This window comes from Anabas testudineus, chromosome 22 (genome assembly GCF_900324465.2).
Source record: "Anabas testudineus chromosome 22, fAnaTes1.2, whole genome shotgun sequence".
Taxonomy (NCBI): domain Eukaryota; kingdom Metazoa; phylum Chordata; class Actinopteri; order Anabantiformes; family Anabantidae; genus Anabas; species Anabas testudineus.
In genome coordinates, this window is record NC_046630.1 from 192,889 (window position 1) to 210,106 (window position 17,218).

Below are 17,218 nucleotides of genomic sequence, written 5' to 3' on the forward strand. Positions count from 1 at the left end.
ACCTAATCCAACAGAGGTCCAGATATTTGGGGCTAGTATTCCCACAATTAGTGAAATGAGGATTACCTGAGTGCAGTGAATGTGTCTCAAGTGATTGCAATACCTTCCAGCACAGTCACTGGTTCTTCAGTATTCCTGGCTACCATTACACCATGAAGACAAAAGAACGCTCCCAGCAACTCAGAGAACAGGTCATTGAAAAGCATAAGTCAGGACATGGATACAAAAAAATCTTCAAGGCGCTGAACATCCCCCAGAGTTCAGTGAAATCCATCATCAAGAAATGATAGGAATATGGCACATCTAAATCTGCCTAGAACAGGCCGTCCACACAAACTGAGTGTAAGAAGGAGACTGGTGAGAGAGGCCACTAACACACTGATGACTACTCTGAGGGAGTTACAAGCTTCAGCAACTGAGATAGGAGAGACTGTACATACAACAGCTGTTGCAAGGAGAAAGTCACTGTTGAAGAAAACTCCTGTTAAATCATGAATTGAGTTATAGACATGTGAAAAGACTCCATGGTCCAGTGGAAGAGGGTTCTTTGGTCTGCTGAGACCAAATTTGTGCTTTTTGTCCATCAGACAAGACGCTATGTTTGGAGCACACCAAACACTACACATCACCACAAACACACCATCTCCACTGTGAAACCTGGTGGTGGCAGCATCATGCTGTGGGGATGCAGCAAAATATAGGACAATCCTGGTGGATAATCTTATTCAGTCGGCAAGACAACTGTGGCTTGGGAAAAGATTTGTTTTCCAGCAAGACAATGACCCAAAACAACAGTGAAAGCTACACGGATGGTTTCACGACAACAAGGTGAATGTTCTGGAGTGTCTGAGTCAAAGCCCAGACCTCAATCCAACAGAGAATTTCTGGATGGACTTGAAAAGGGCTGTTCACACCTGATCCCCCTGTGACAGAGCTTGAGCAGTTGGCAGCAGAAGATTCCAGTGTCCAGATGTGCAAGCCTAACCTAGACCTCCCCACACAGACTCCATGCTGTGATTTCAGCCAAAGGTACATCTACTAAATACTGATCTGAAGGGGGTGAATATTGATACAAACACTGATTTCACCTTCCATATTTTTATTTAATTGACATAACCTGTTTTCACTTTGACATTAATGAGGTATTTTTCTGAAATGTTTTTGTCAATTACCAACTTTTATTGACTATGATTGATTTAAAATGTCAATAAAAGGATGAAACATCCAAGAGGGTGAAGACTTTTTATGGGCACTGCATGGCTAACAGACAGGGAGAGTAAGGAAAGCAGTTAAGTGAACAGACACAGCAGAGACCAGAGTTTGTGTTTCTTCTCCAGACCTTGAATTAGTCCTTTATCTCAGAAACAGCTGGCGCCAACACAGAAGACAAATCTGATGTGAAATGAAATTATCATATTAATGGTGTGACAAAGTAAAAGACAGACCCACAATAGAAACGGAGTGAAGTTCTCAGCAGCAGAGTTTTATTAGAAACAAGAATAAAGACTCAATGAAAATAGGAACTTTTAGTGTTTGATGGCTGTAAACAGAAACTTAAGGAAAGTGGCACTGCAAACGGAGAATTATGAAAGATCATGGCTGCTGAACAAACACTTCTGTGGGTTTTGAAGGTCAATTTTCATGATGTGATGTGATGCTTCAGATGTTTTTGCTGGACTTCCTGACTGCAGCTATTTAGCAAAGACGATCTGGTGTCACGTCTTTTTTGTCTCTGATGTTTGATGCATCAAACTAATCTTTCCCCGTCGTTACAAAATCTTCTTGAAGTTGTTGCAACAGCTTCATGAGACTGAAACACGAGCAGAGCACAGATCACCTGTCAGATTAAAGTGATCGACTGATCTGCCGGAGCTTTTTAGATTCAACCTTAAGTCAAGACACTATGACAGGTTTTACTCTGTCCCTGTTCCTCTTGTTGATCCGGGCTGTAAAGACGACATGAGACATCAGTCATATGAAGCAGAAACCTGGAGATCTGCAGCCTCTGTTTTTCCCTTCCACTGGATCTTAGACCGTCTTCGGTTGGTTTTCATGAACTCGGACTGAAAACTGTGGAATAGTGTCATCACGTCCACTGAAAGATTTCAGTAAAGGTTTATTTCAGTTCAGGAGAAACACTGACAGGAGCGCCTGACTGTTGTACCTTTAGTTTCCACAAGTAAAACTAAATCAGTGACTTATTTCAGAAGGTTAACATCACAACCAAAACCACAGAAATGTTCAGATGTGTCGTTGACAGTAGATTTAATCTGAAAAAGCTGAACACTGTTACTGCTGTTTCACATTAAAAGCTAAATCAAATGGAAGCTTTTATTGTGAAGCTACAGGAAGTTAGGACATTGCTCAATTGCTCATAACTTTTTTTTTTTTCTTAGTGGAAATGTTGCAGCGAGGACTCTACAGGATTCCGCGATTAAATAATAATACTGATAAACTAAACCGCAGGACAGGTGTATATTGATGCGCTGCTTCTGATTGGCCAGAACTGACAGGTGACAGGTGACCGCAGGATGTGTTGGCTTGTTAGTTGGTTGGGGGACCGGTTGTCAGGGAACCTCAGGCAGCAGACACAAAATAAAGTAGTAAACATAATGTGGACAGGTAAGGTGAGGACAGGTGAGGTCAGGCAGCACTGGAGACAGCAAGTTTCTTCAGGTGATCCATGAACACCTGCAGACTGACATCATCTGTCAGGATGGGAGCTCCGGATTCCTGCAGACGATACGAGTCATTAACACCTGAGTCGCATCTACGGGTATCTTCAAGTGGCTAACAGGTTAAAGGTGTGGGTCTTACCTGTCCCCAGGCATACATGTTGTTGTGGGTCTGGGAGGGGTTCACTTTGGAGAGCAGGAACCGAGCCTGGAAACCATCACCGTCATCAGTTAAACATTGTTCATTTCCACTGTGAAATCTGGCAGGTACAGGTGTGTGTTAGTGGCCTCACCTGGCTGCCTCCGTGCTCTGTGTCGATGTATCTCGGCATGGGGAAGCGAGTGTGCAGCAGCTCCTGAGCATCGTCCACTGGCGCCTGCAGCAGGTGTCTGAAGTTTTCATACTCGGGCATGTCCTGATAGCCGGCCTTCCTCCACTGAGCTACAGTCTGGGTTCACATGGTAACGGTGTAGATTAGTGTGTACTGTGAGTATTTATACTGATGTAGAGAACATAAAATACATGTGTAATATATTCTACATAAATGGATACATACGTGTGTTTGTGTGTGTGTGTGTGTGTGTGTGTGAGTACCTCTCCATGGTAGATGAGGATCTGGAAGAAAGTGTCCATCAGCAGGATCCGGTCTGGCAGGATGCTGCTGCTGTCCAACAAGACCGGCTGGAACACACAAACCCCTGATCAATCAGCGATCAATCAGTTTATCTCTGATGAATATTACTCCCCTTTGTACCGCATATAAGTGAGTATCAGTACCTGAGGTGAGTATCAGTACCTGAGGTGAGTATCAGTACCTCAGGTGAGTATCAGTACCTCAGGTGGGCCGTTGAATGAGTAGGCGTAGAGCACAGGTTGGATCATGATCAGGGCCTGGGTCAGGTCCTGTCTGTTAAAGTGGTGTCTGTAGTAGGAACTCTCGTCGGGACTATTGTTGAACACCTGCAGGAACGGCGAGCGGCGCAGGTGGAACATGAACTGGAAATGGACACAAACACACAAGTAGCTTGTCAGCGACAGGTGAACACAGAGCAGTAGAGAGTAGATAACATCTGCACTTTCACAACCAACTGGACTCCGACACTGGGTCTACTGAGAAGCTGCAGTTCTACAGGGAACATAAATGTTTCTCAGGGTGTTTGTGTGAATCTAACGTTTGAGGGTTATAAACTGGTCCAGATTTACTGCCTCCACTGCTCATAAGCAGCTAAACTACAGGAACTCTGAACTGATCGGGTTTGGATCTACAGTTTTCAGTCTGGATCAGTCCAGATGTTCAGATGCAACGTGAATTAATGTCACTTCCTGGGTACAGATGAACAGGTGGAGGATTACACTGTACAGCAGGTGGAGCAGACTATTATGGGGTGTGGATCACCTGAGGATAGAGGGAGAAGGTCTCTGAGAACCTGAAGGAGTTCGGGTCGTCTTTGTGATAATCTCCGAACTTCTGACACTGAACAAAAACAAAAAGTGTTTGAGTTAAAACCGGCGTCCTGATTGTTTTTTATCTGTGTCTTTAAGAGTCGTTGTCGTCGTACCAGCCTGATCAGCTGTCTGTCCAGCCACCGCAGGACGTCCGGGCCCTCCTCAGTCTCTGCCCGGTACACTGCCAACCTTGCCATCAAGATGGCAGCTGCCTCCTGATCAAATGACGCCGCGATGTTCTGGATCTGAGTCTGAGCATCTGCCCAGCTGGGGGGTGGGGGGAGAGTTAATGTTAATGTGATGTCAGTGAATGCATCACTGTCTGCGGGTCTGGGTCTTACTTCCTAGCGGTGGTGGAGACTCGGATGCGTCTCTGTCCTGATGAGTGTTGGTACTGGGTCACAAACTGGATCGCCCCCCGGCCGCCCTGGGGGATTGGAGCGTTGTGCTGCGACGCAAACACACACACACACACACACACACACACACACACACACACACACACACACACACACACACACACACACACACACACACACACACAGGTTTAAAGTGCTGCTGATCAATAATCAATCAACGGGTCACCGACCCATCAGCACATAAGGAACACTGCTAAAGACCATTAATAAGGAAGTGTGTTTGGAGCTGTGCTCGTTCGATCACCTTTGTCTCTGGTATCAGGGAGGAAACGTTCTGATTTACAGGACAAGAAATGAACCGGGCACTGGAGTGAGGAATAAACAGGTGTGTGTGGTTAAAGCTGAACATTTATGATTTATCTTCGAGCTGGTTTGTATCTTTATTCTCATCATGTCAGGACAGGAATAAACACACAATAAAAACATCAACAGATGGCTGCGGCTTTAATTTCACTTTAAAGTTCTTTTATTAATGCGTGGCTAAAACTAATTAAACTTTGAACATAACAGGAAGCTGGTAAAATAGTTCTTTTCCAGTTCTTTAATTCTAAAATAAAAACGTGTCTCATATGACACAGCGGTCAGAAAAATCTCTCATCATATGAAGCCTGAAAGTCATTAAACAAGCTTAAGTCACAATCCTGCTCTCTGATTGGCTGCTTTACATGAAGCCAACATGGGCTCCTAAGTGGTCTGAGGCTGATGAGGATGATTAGACACCTGTACACCTGTTATTACCCGAGTCAGGCTGTGTGTGACACACACACACACACACACACACACACACACACACACACACACACACACACACACACACACACACACACACACACACACACACACACACACACACACACACACACACACACACACACACACACACACACACACACACACACACACACACACACACACACACACACACCACACACACACACAAGCTCTCAGGATATTGGCTGTTCAGGTGGTGTTGACTTTACAGTCAGCAGATAACCTGTGTGTCCTCCTATCATCTCAGCAGGTGAGCAACAGATGTAACGCTGCCTCCTGCAGCCCTGCTCCCACTCAGAACTGAACGGACTCAAACGGTTTCAGATTTGCTTCATTTCACTGACCTGTTTACTGACGAGACGTCTTTTCTCACAGGAACTATGTGACCACAGGTAGAACGTTATTTGATAATCCACTGATCTGTTTAGTCCTGTTTCAAGCCGTGACATGTGAAGAAGCCACCGTGGGATTTAGGAAACTGTAACTGTGAGACTTAGACTTTAGAGATCCACCGTTTAAACAAGAAAATAATCATCAGATCAATCAATAACAAAACTTGTTCCAGGAACATGGTTCTTGTCTTTGTTTGCTTTTACCTCATCTGAACAATGTGAAGATTAATAATTTGGCCAATCAGCAGCCAGATCAGACCCTGGTTCCTCCAGTGGAAACACAGTTAGGGGTCTTGGATTCTCTCAGGGCTGCTCACTCTGCAGGTTTGACTTTCCTAAATACCTGATGACATTTTAACATCATCTCACTGCTGTGACTCATCTCTGTGGTGGCTGCGTCAAACCGAGCAGCTCTGCAGGATTTACAGTCTGTTTATATCACAGGCGTCCGCTCAGGTTCGGACCTCAGAGGAGGTTTATGGGCTGTGCGTTCAGAGTCCAGGCTGTTCTGAAGAGACTGGATTTGAAGCTCAGCAGAGGAGGAACTGCAATGTGACGACCTTCACTTTAATGTAGGTGTTTTTTATTAGACATAATACTTTTTGCTTGATGGAAAGTGGAACAGATTTTCTATGTTAACAAAGTGTAAAAGCCAAGAGGAGACGTTGGTCTCAGACAGGACACGGAGCTGAAGTCTTCACTCTGTGCGTTTATTATCAGATTCATGAAGCTCCAGCATTCGTGAAGCTCCACACAAGTTCAGACCTTTTCAGTTCGTGTTGACACACATTAGGTTTGGTTCAGTCTGAAAGTTAATTACTGTGTTGGTGCAGTGGAAGAGACGTCACTGTACCTGAGACATCTTATTACCACCACCTTGTCTGTTGCTGCCTGATATCTGAAACTTTAAGAAACAACGTTTCTGGTATTACGACCCAACAGTCACCAGTCAGCACCCCCAGATGATCCTCTGTTCCTGACCACTTGGCTTTGCAGGCTCCTAATTCTACAGTGGTTGTCCATTGAGGGTGTGATATGATATGTCTGAAATGATCTACAACTGTTTCTCCACTATGTAGCATCAGATCTGGTTTTTGTCTCAAGATACCACTAATGGGTATCATTGTTTCATCCACACATTAATTTGAAAGTTGCTCTTCAACTTCTCAGCAGAATCTCTTTCTCGGTAGTAGCTGTTTATTTTGGCTGTTATCATGTAGGAGATTTCATCTAGTGGAGACTAGAGGAACTGCAGCTCAAAACATCTGGGTTCCTGCTGGTTCTAGATATAAACCAGTCCCCAAATGTCCCTGTGAGTCTGTCTGAATATGGTGGACGCTCTGAGGACGCTGTATGCTGCTCTGATGGCTCTGTCGAGCGTGGCCTCTGTCTTTGGAAACCTTCTCCTCTTAATGGTGCTCCTGTTCAACAAGGAGCTCCGATCCGACACACTGGGACTCACCCTGAGCTTCCTCCTCAGTGACATGGCTCAAGGACTCTGTATCATATCTGGCGGAGCCCACAACAGCCTCTCCCGGCCTGAAGGTTACCCAAGTGAGAGTCCCTTCTGTCAGGGCAGTGGCTTTATCTTCCTTCTCCTGCAGACTTCCTCCATCCAGTCCCTCACCTGGGCCACCGTGGATAAGTTCACTGAGATCTGCTTCGCCCTCAGCTACAGCAGCATCTGGACGGCCAGGCGGAGCCGAGCGGTGCTCGTCCTAATCTGGTTGTTCTGCCTGGTGAATGCCACACTGCCCCTGCTGGGCTTCGGCAGCTACGCCTACAGTGAGTCACGGTACCTCTGCAGCCCGAGTTTCACACCTAAGAACATGTACTTTGTGTTGCTGTGGATGTTGCTGGGCATTGTGGTGCCAATCCTCACCATGTGCTCTCTGTACGGATACATTGTCTACGTGGCCAGGAAACAGGCCAGGAGAGGAACATTCATGTGCAACGACTTGCACTGCTTCTACGTTCCTGCCAACAACTACCTGAGAAGTTCCATTGTGATGGTCACAACCTCAGGTGAGTTGATGCTACACCCTGATTGGTCACTGAGACAATGATTTAAATTCTCTTAACTTTTCTTAAATAGTTTAGAGACCCATGTTTCCAAATATCCTAATGAAGCAACAGATGCAACTAGACCTTTGCATAAAACTTTGCAAATGTATAAGCCTCTGCCATTACACCCTAGACATTGGAAACTAATCCAGCTCCCTGACCCCAAATTTATGCAGCTTGTCCCCAGACTTTTACAGCCAGTCTGCTGGTGGACTGCTAGTGTTTGGTAGTTTCTGACCTTGTCATCTGGTACCAGTTTCTTGTCTGGTTTCAGTGTGTTTGCTGGTCTGCTGGCTGCCCTACATCTCAGTGTGTCTGTACGAGACCTTTAGTGGTCAGCACAGCCCCGCAGTGAGCTCTTCCCTCTCCACCTGGCTGGTTCTGACCAGCGCCGCCCTCAACCCCTGGATCACCTGCTTGACACACACGTAAGTCAGACTCAGCAGAGTTAAAGATTATAAGGTCACTATCATAGTTTGTGTCCAAATTATTTGCAGATTTTGTCCCTACATAAATGTCCGTCTGCTGTGAAGCAGCACTGAAAAATTTCGATGCTGCTTTCATGACAGCAGGTACAGGGCAGCGATGCGTCAGAGTATCTGCAGATTTATTCAGAGGTGTTCGACTATCGGGACACCGTTGGCTTCCCGCCCACAGAGCTCTACATTTCAACTGGATGTGACGAATCGCATCAGCACAACAGCAGTGAGTCCACTGCCGTCACCAGAAACACCAATGCCACAGTGACCGACAAGATAAACACAACTGAAACAAACATCCCCCTCGTCATTATGACCAGTCCGTGAATCCACGGATGGACAAAAATACCTGCATCTGCAGAGACAACCAGATAAAAGTGTATTCTGGGATATGTAGCTCCTCATTTCCTCATACATTCATTTTTCATAACATTTGTATTTCTGCTTTGCAAAGGATGTTTCAGGCACCAGACAGAAACTAAAAATAAAATGGGACCAGCATTTATAAGCAGAGTAATTAAGTGAATGTTGATGTAATTTGCTAACTCAAACATTTGGACAATATAAAGTTAATGTTTAAACTCATACACACGTGTTATCTAAGCAGCAGTGATGAGACAAATCAACTGTTAAAGTAACAATTCTCAAAAACCTCAGCTGAGATAAATGTGGTAACATAAATAATGAACGAACGATAAAAACTGAATTTATAGACATGTTTATATTCCTTGTTTTGTGTGGGTTTTCATCTTCAGTTTGTTCCTAAACCAGCAAACTCACCTGTGTACGGCAGTGACCTGTTTCTAACCAGATTCTTATAATGAGATACCAACAGATATAGAACTGAGAGGATGTGGCTGTGTAGTTGTAAACACTTAACATGTGTCGCAGCCCATGTGTTTCATGAATCAATAAAGTTTTATGATAATAAGATCAAATGATAAGTTGTAATTATAAGGGATAAATGATAATGTTTGATGATGTTTAAACAGCATATAATAAAATCAGCAACAGCTGACGAGGATGTGACCAGAGCCTGAGCTTTTCATTACGCTTTTCAACTGACATAATGCTTTTATTTTGTTGACCAGATCCCTGGACCAGGTGAATATTAAACTTGTTCTTTCTCGTTTCACTATCTTCTGAGTTACCTGATTTTCTGTTTATTTTATTGTGTGTGTGTGTGTGTGTGTATGTGTGTATGTGTGTATGTGTGTATGTATGTATGTATGTATGTGTGTATGTATGTATGTATGTATGTATATGTATATATATATATATATATATATATATACACCGAGCTGAGCAAGTGTAAAGGACAGAGGTCAGGTGTTTATACCTGGTTGACGACCTCGAAGTAAAAAGCCAGAGTGGTACTTGGATCCAAACCACAGATCTTCCACTGACACGTTCCTCCTGTCCCGATCTCCTGTGAATACACATACATGACCTGTTAGAGTTCACCTGTATAGCTGCACACCTGTCCTGGACAGGACTAACAGATCAGATGCATTTAAAGTTTAAAGGTCAGCAGCGTGTTTGGACGTTACATACATTCTCTGAGACACAGGGTCCTTTGGCATTCAGAGACACACAGGGTCCAATTGCTCCAGACACTTTAATCTCTCTGGATGTCTGAAACAAAACAGCTGTAATGTTACTCACCTGAACAGGTGACCTGAGCCCCCACTAAAGATTTCTGCACATCAATATTATGTCATCAGCTTTGTTCTACTCTTTGTGAGCTTTGTGACAGTTTTGCTTTATGCTGTTGGATCATATACATAATAAATACAAATACAAATGATTCATCTTTTCTAATGTCTCAGGTTATCACCTGTTGTTTATCAGCTGATCAGCCGCCTGATTAACCATTAAACACGGTTTCCCGCCCTCACACTGCATAACGAGTTTGTGGTTCGTACCTTGACCTCCAGTGTGGCAGAGAAGGCCATCTTGAAGGATCCCTGGACGTCTTTGGTGAAAACTCTCTGGAAGGTTTGTTTAAAGAGAGATGTGTTGAAGGAGTCGGCCATCACCATGTAGCCCCTGCAGAGACATAAACGTCACAGGTAACGTCACAGGTAACGTCACAGGTAACGTCAGAGCATGTCATCATTAGTCATCAGCAGCACAGTGGCACCAGGGTTTGAATACAAACATAATTAGCTCAGTTTTGAGAATCTTCAACAAAATTTCAATGTCTGTTTTGAGTATGAACTGTCTCATTGCTGCCTTGTTCACAGTGCTGAGCCACAGCTCAGTGGAACTAGATAACGAACAGCGGCAGCTTCTTCTTGAGTTGAAAACCAAATTGAAAATGAGCTAAAAGACGCTCAGCTCTGACTGTGACCTGCTGCAGATGAACATTAGCTTTCTGCTAATGATCTTTAACGGGTAATACAAATTAGACGTGTGCGTACCCGGTGTAGTTGGTGCAGCACTTCATCTCCAACATGCCGGTCTGATCGAGAGCACAGGCGTAGATGTCGATGATGTGACTGTTAGCGGATGCTCTATTAGCCAGAGACTCATAGTGCTACAACAGAAACACAGCGATCCGGTTCATACCAGACCTGACTCCCATCACAATGAATCACTGAAAAACTGTGGATCACACCAGACTCCAGAGTCTGACATATAGTGATGTAGAAACAATTTAAGATCAGATAAAACCACACAATATCAAAATATTACTATTACTACTACTTCTACATAAAACATCCGACAGTAACATCAGATAAAAAAATCAGTGAGGACATGTTGGAGTCAAACACAGCTGATTGTGAAATTTCATCAGTTGATATTCAGTAAGTCAACGCCAGCTCTCGTTCACCTTGGTGGCTTTCTTCATGAACTTGGCGTTGTCCTTCTCGATGTCGTGCCAGGACCTAATGGGGGTCTTTAGTTCATCTCCCACCACCATGCCGGGACCCTGTGTCCCTGGGCCGCTGATAAACGTCATGATGCGAGCGCCAGTGTTCGGGAAGGTGCACTATGGGTCAAATAACACTGATAAGACCCCTTATCTCCAACCTCCAAATCCCAACACCATCACCTCAACACCCCTCACCTCCAGCAGGCCCACAGCAATGGACATGGCGACACCAAGCGAGCGCAGTGGTCTCTTTCCTTGCGTGACGGGCCAAGGGTCCCGCTGCAGCTCCCCCAGCAGGTCGGTCAGGTTCATGTCGATCTTCTGCACCGGCTGCAGGAATCTGCTTAAGAGAAACTGTTAATTTACCACCAATGGCAATCCCACACTCTTCACAGACAGACTCGGTTCACTTTTTCAGAAACTTCACCCGCTCCTAGCTTTTAGATTTTATGGACCTCACTCGAACCATACAGTAAACTTCTTTTACCTCGTTACAGCACCAGCGGCTGAAGGTGACTCTTTTCTGTCATCTGCAGTGTCCATGTGCGTTTACCTGTTGGACAGAGGCGGTTGAGCAGTCTGAGGTCCTCGTCCCTGAGTGGCTGAAGGTTTGGTGAGACCGAGCATCTCCTGCAGAATCACCAATAGAACTGGTTTAGAGTTGTTAGCTACACTGCAGTTTAGGATCAGCCAATCTAGACTTTCAGACGACCACTAACATTCAGAACAAGTGGACTCAGCTGAGGACCTGAGTTTTTAGCTGCTAGTCTGACGTTAAACTCAGAAGCGGGTGGTTTGGCTTCAGGCTTTGTGAGTAGACATGGACATTTGTGTGGGAGCAGTGAAGTGGACTAAGTGATATCCTGGACTTAAAAGCAGGACATGTGTTAGAAATGTGTGGCTTAAAACTGGCCTGAAAGACTATACTGTACCAAACCTTAGTTTAGAGAGACATAGGCATAAACTAGTTCTGGACCAGTTAGTAAGTCCTGCTCTACCTGCAGCTGCTTGGCGTTTAGGTCCTTAGTCCCCCTGAAGACGTAGCTTTTAGAGATCCCCTCACAGCCGAGCTCATGGACCTGAACCATGCGTCCAAAGGTGATGAGCCCCACCAGTGCAGTGGGGGGCAGCAGAGACAGGGACATCTGGAGAGACTCCTTTAGAGCCTGCAGGTCCTCATCCTCCATACAGGTGTCCACCACATACAGGAAGACCAGAGGCACCTGAGGACCCCGCTGAGGACAGAAACCAGACCAGGTTACAGAACATGTCTGTTTCTGCCTGCACCTGAGTGTATTACCTGTCTGGTAGCCTCACCTGAACCACATACTCGATGGTGGAGAACTGAGGTAGCAGCTCAGCAGGTTGGTTCACCTCAGAGATCCCAGCGTAGGATGAAGGAAACTGTAACGCAACAGAACTTTGTTAACCCTCTGGAGGTTTCTCTGTGCCATCTGATCCCACTAAAACCAGACATCTAAAACCATGGACCTGTCTCATCACACAGTCAAACAAAGCTGATTTATGGTTTAATCATAGTGATAGTGAACTGCATGACATTTAGCAGGTAACCAGCAGTGGACAATCTTTACTTTAAAGACCATTTTCACATGTACACTACATCCAGAAATTATTCACTTACCTTCTTCCAAAATGGATTAAATTATTTTATTATTTTCCTTAAAACTCTACAAACAATATCCCATAATGACAAAATAAAAGACGTTTGTGGCTCAATACTACTGTTAAACCACCTTTAGCACCAATTACAGCCTCAAGTCTTTCTGAGTATGATGCTACAAGCTTGGCACCTGTTTTTGGTCAGTTTCTCCTATTCTTCTTTGCAGAACCTCTCAGGTTGGATGGGGAGCGGTGGTGCTCAGCCATTTTCAGATCTCTCCAGAGATTATCAATGGGGTTCTGAGCTCTGGCTGGACCACTTAAGGACATTTACAGAATTGTCCCGTAGCCACTCCTTAGTTATCTAAGCTTTGTGCTTAGTGTCATTGACGTGTTAAAAGATGAAGCACCGCCCCAGTGTGAGGTCCAGAGCACTCTGGAGCAGGTTTTCATCACGGAGGTCTCTGTACATTGCTGCATTCATCTTTCTGTGGATCCTGACTAGTGTCCCAGTTCCTACTGCTGAAAAACATCCCCACAGCATGATGCAACCTCCACCATGCTTCTATGTAGGAATGGTATTGGTCAGGTGCCGTGTGGTGCCTGGTTTCATCCAGACATGACACTTGGCCTTCAAGCCAAAGAGTTTAATCTTTGTTTCATCAGACCAGAGAATCTTGTTTTTCATGGTCTGAGAGTCCTTCAGGTGCATTTTGACAAACTGTTCCAATTCCTGTTCCATTACATGTGATTTTTTTAGTGCTTTTCATTTTTAATAAATTTGACTATTATAAATAGGAGATTTCAAACAAACGTCTTTCACTTTATTATATATTATGCAGAATTTTGAGGAAAATAATGAATTTAATCCATTTTGGCATAAGAGTGTAACATAACAAGATGTGGAAAGTTAAGTGATGTGAAGACTTTCTGGATGAACTGTAAAAGTGTTTTGATTTACCTGGTTCCTCTGGTAGCAGAAGTTACAGGCCCACAGTTTGGCTCTGTAGTCCACTTGGCTGAAAAACACAGACAGGCGGGCGTTACACAGGCGGGTGTTACACAGGCGGGCGTTAGGTGAATGTGAAACAAGTGGATGTGTACCAGAGTGGGTTGAGCACAGCGCGGCAGGTGGCACGGCTGCAGAGAACCGGTTCATATTGGATTGGGGGCAGGTCGGGTCTTTCTTTCAGGGGGGTGAACAGCGTCGCCACTGGCACCACCATTCGGGTCGCCTCCAACCGGCTGGATGGCCACACATTCCAGCTGAAACGCACGCCGTCCCGCTCTTCATTCTGAGCGATGTACTCTGGGAAGGTCGCCATGGCAACGCAGAGAGACGGGGGTCAACAACCTGTCAGGTAAAAACTGGTTGGGGGGAGGTGGGGTAATTATAATTTCTATTCACTTATAAAGTAAAAAAATATGTCTGTAACTCTAATTATATAAAGTTCTGTTTTTTAATTAACTAATTCAGACATTGTCATGTTTACATAATTAACATTCTACTATTTCTAATACTACTAATATTACATTTCTACTTTGTCACATTCTTATAATTTTTAAAAGGATATATTTGATCATACAATTGCAACAAAAAATCTGAACCCCAGAAAAAGGAAAGTTGTATTAGAAGCAAAAGTGTTTGCAAAAGATGAAACTTTCTCACATTTTGAAGGTTTTTATCCAAATATGAGTTTTTATGATCAGATTAAATTGTTACTTACTCCAGAACATTTCCTCTCAACCTTCACGACAAACTCTGCTTGGATGCTTTAGACAGTTTTTTTTTTTTTCATTTTTTTTGTTGAAAATCTTTATGTTTGTGAATGTCTCAGACATTTTCATTTTTACTTATTTTGCTAAATCAAAAATCAGAAAATTAAAACCCATTTTTAATATGTCAGACAAATAGTCAAATTATATTTTGTTTAGTAAAACCTTGACTCTATACATGAATTTTGATGTTGAGTCTGATTCAATTTAACAATAATAATTATATTTATCATATTTATTTATATATATTTATCACTTTCCCACCACGGCCCCGCCCACTCCTAGACTCCAACCAAACTCTGTTCAATTTTCTGCGTATTTAAAGTAGAAAAATCACGCATGGTTAACCAGGTTTCAGATGTCTGTAGAACAGTAAAAAGTCCCTCTGAGTAGTACTGCAGAAAATGGACACACCTTACGTACTTCAATACTTTAATACGGCAGTAAAAGCAGTAAATGCACTCAGTTCTGTTTCCACTGCTGCTGGTAATCGATACGATAATCAATGAGATCAGCTGGTCATTAATCTTTAACTTCAGCATTTAAAGTCCAGCTCAAGTCAAAGATGCTGCGTCAGTTAACACGTCGACGTCAGCAGGCACCTGTATGACGCTACCAGGTGTTTGTCTCGCCTGAAACTGGAACTTTTACCTAAAACTGCCATGAAATAAAAATGTTCAGTTCAGTTAGCCTCGAAGCTAACGGCTAACAGCAGCTAAACTCCGCAGGTAAACTGCAGCGTCATCAGAGCCACACAGGTGACAGGTAGAGGACCGATAGACAAGTGAGCTGCCGGAGTCCTGCTGAAGTTAGGGGTCTGTCAGGTCCAGGTGAGTCCGGGTATCAAAGAAAATCGGTGACTTACCGCCGCTCCGCCGCTGCTGTGGCTCCTCTCTACTGACAACGCAGCAAAACAATATGGCGGCTGCCCGGCGCCACGTCAAGACACAGAGAGGACCAACATGCAGAGGTCTCACTCTGAGCGATATTCAGCGACGCCATTCCTGATTCCTGCTCAGAGGGTGGAAAGACTCAATATCGGTCTGCTGTTACAGGTAGAACCCTGGCTGGTTCTGAATGGACCAACCAGACCTGGGCTGCAGGGTCCAAGAAGGCCCCTGACTGGGCCTCTGTATGAAGTGATGGTTACAAAGAACAAATAAAAACAGAAACAGTACAATGCAGAGAGATTCAACATAAGTACGACAAGGCACAAAGTGATCAGAGACAGAATCTTCTAACCTGTGTTTCTTATTTCGATTGTTTTCAGCGTTAAAACAACTACAGACCACCCCCCCACCCCCCGCACCACAGAGGATTTGAATGCATCTCTGCAGAAGTGACATGGAAGAGATGGCACATTGCCCATCGGAGTGAGTCCTCACATTAATATAAGCTCTTTGCTCATGCCCATCCAGGAATTTATTAGGAGACTGATTCACAGTGAAACTAAAGCGTTTAGAGGGAAAACATGAAAATAAGGATTATTTTTGATTGGTAGGAAAATTAGCACTTGGGTTGTACTTTACTTTGTAAGTCAAAAATACTAAATGAGGGAATAAAAATCAACAATCTCAAGTTGGACAAGAAACTATTTGGATTCTCAAATGTACAGTGTGTACTGAAATGTGGACTGTTAAATATCAGATGTCTCTCGTCTAAATCCCTGTTAGTAAATGATTTGATAACTGACCATCAAATAGACTTATTCTGTCTTACTGAAACCTGGCTGCAGCAGGATGAATATGTCTCAAGTCAACCCCCTCAAGTCATGTTAATTATCATGTTCCTAGAAGCACAGGTCGGGGTGGAGGAGTAGCAGCAATCTTCCACTCAAGTTTATTAATCAACCCCAGACCTAAACATAGTTTGAATTCATTTGAGAGCCTCACTCTTAGCCTCTCTGATCCAAACTGGAAAAGTCAAAAACCAGTCCTGTTTGTTATTGTGTACCGTCCTCCTGTCCCTTACTCTGAGTTTTTAACTGAATTCTCAGAGTTTCTATCTGATTTAGTTCTTAGTGCAGATAAAGTCATTATAGTGGGTGACTTTAAGCGCCATGGTTCAATTCACAAATCCGTAGCTTAAAGCAGACATCATGTAAGCTAGATTTAGATGAATCTTGCCTAACCTGGAAAGATAGTTTAATAATATATAAAAAAGCCCTCCGTAAAGCTAGAACCTCATATTACTCCTCATTAATAGAGGAAAAATAAGAACAACCCTAAGTTTCTTTTCAGCACTGTAGCCAGGCTGACAAAGAGTCATAGCTCTGTTGAGCCTAGTATTCCCTCAACTCTAAGCAACTATGATTTCATGAATTTCTTCATCCTCCCTGCATACGACATGGATTGTACAACAACTCTAGATCCACGCTCGTACTTAGACTGCTTCGTCCCCGTAGATCATTCTGAATTAATTTCAGTAATGAATTCCTCTAAACCATCAACATGTCTCTTAGACCCCATCCCGACTAGACTCCTCAAAGCTGTCCTACCTTTGATCAGCACATCCATACTTAGATCAGATCAATCTGTCTTTACAAATAGGTTACGTACCACAGGCTTTTAAGGTTGCTGTAGTCAAGCCCCTACTCAAAAAGCCTACTCTGGACTCAGGAGTTTGAGTAAATTATAGACCAATATCCAATCTGCCCTTTATCTCTAAAATTCTTGTAAAAGTAGTTTCTAAGCAATT

The 17,218-nt window shown here is 43.8% G+C and overlaps 2 protein-coding genes across 3 annotated transcripts; one reads left to right on the top strand and one right to left on the bottom strand.

The window, feature by feature from the left end:
* Positions 1-2,498: 2,498 nt before the first annotated feature.
* Positions 2,499-15,444, bottom strand: sec23a (Sec23 homolog A, coat complex II component). Of its 2 annotated transcripts, none has more exons than XM_026339822.1 (20): positions 15,387-15,444; positions 13,850-14,113; positions 13,707-13,764; positions 12,443-12,529; positions 12,124-12,360; positions 11,679-11,755; positions 11,321-11,465; positions 11,084-11,242; positions 10,671-10,786; positions 10,173-10,296; positions 9,802-9,882; positions 9,587-9,676; positions 4,464-4,570; positions 4,236-4,389; positions 4,073-4,150; positions 3,511-3,672; positions 3,271-3,357; positions 2,969-3,124; positions 2,818-2,883; positions 2,499-2,733 (listed from the first exon to the last, which is right to left on the bottom strand). In XM_026339822.1, the coding sequence occupies exons 2-20, from the start codon at positions 14,068-14,070 to the stop codon at positions 2,644-2,646; spliced, it is 2,295 nt and encodes a 764-aa protein (XP_026195607.1). In that variant the 5' UTR covers positions 14,071-14,113; positions 15,387-15,444; the 3' UTR covers positions 2,499-2,643. The 2 variants fall into 2 exon arrangements, with proteins under 2 accessions (XP_026195607.1, XP_026195606.1); XM_026339821.1 differs by having other exon boundaries at positions 11,321-11,468.
* On the top strand, positions 5,421-9,576 carry LOC113148219 (adenosine receptor A3). Its single transcript, XM_026339823.1, has 3 exons — positions 5,421-7,729; positions 8,043-8,196; positions 8,338-9,576. Exons 1-3 carry the CDS (start codon positions 7,033-7,035, stop codon positions 8,513-8,515), a joined length of 1,029 nt encoding a protein of 342 aa, XP_026195608.1. The 5' UTR covers positions 5,421-7,032; the 3' UTR covers positions 8,516-9,576.
* Positions 15,445-17,218: the final 1,774 nt, after the last annotated feature.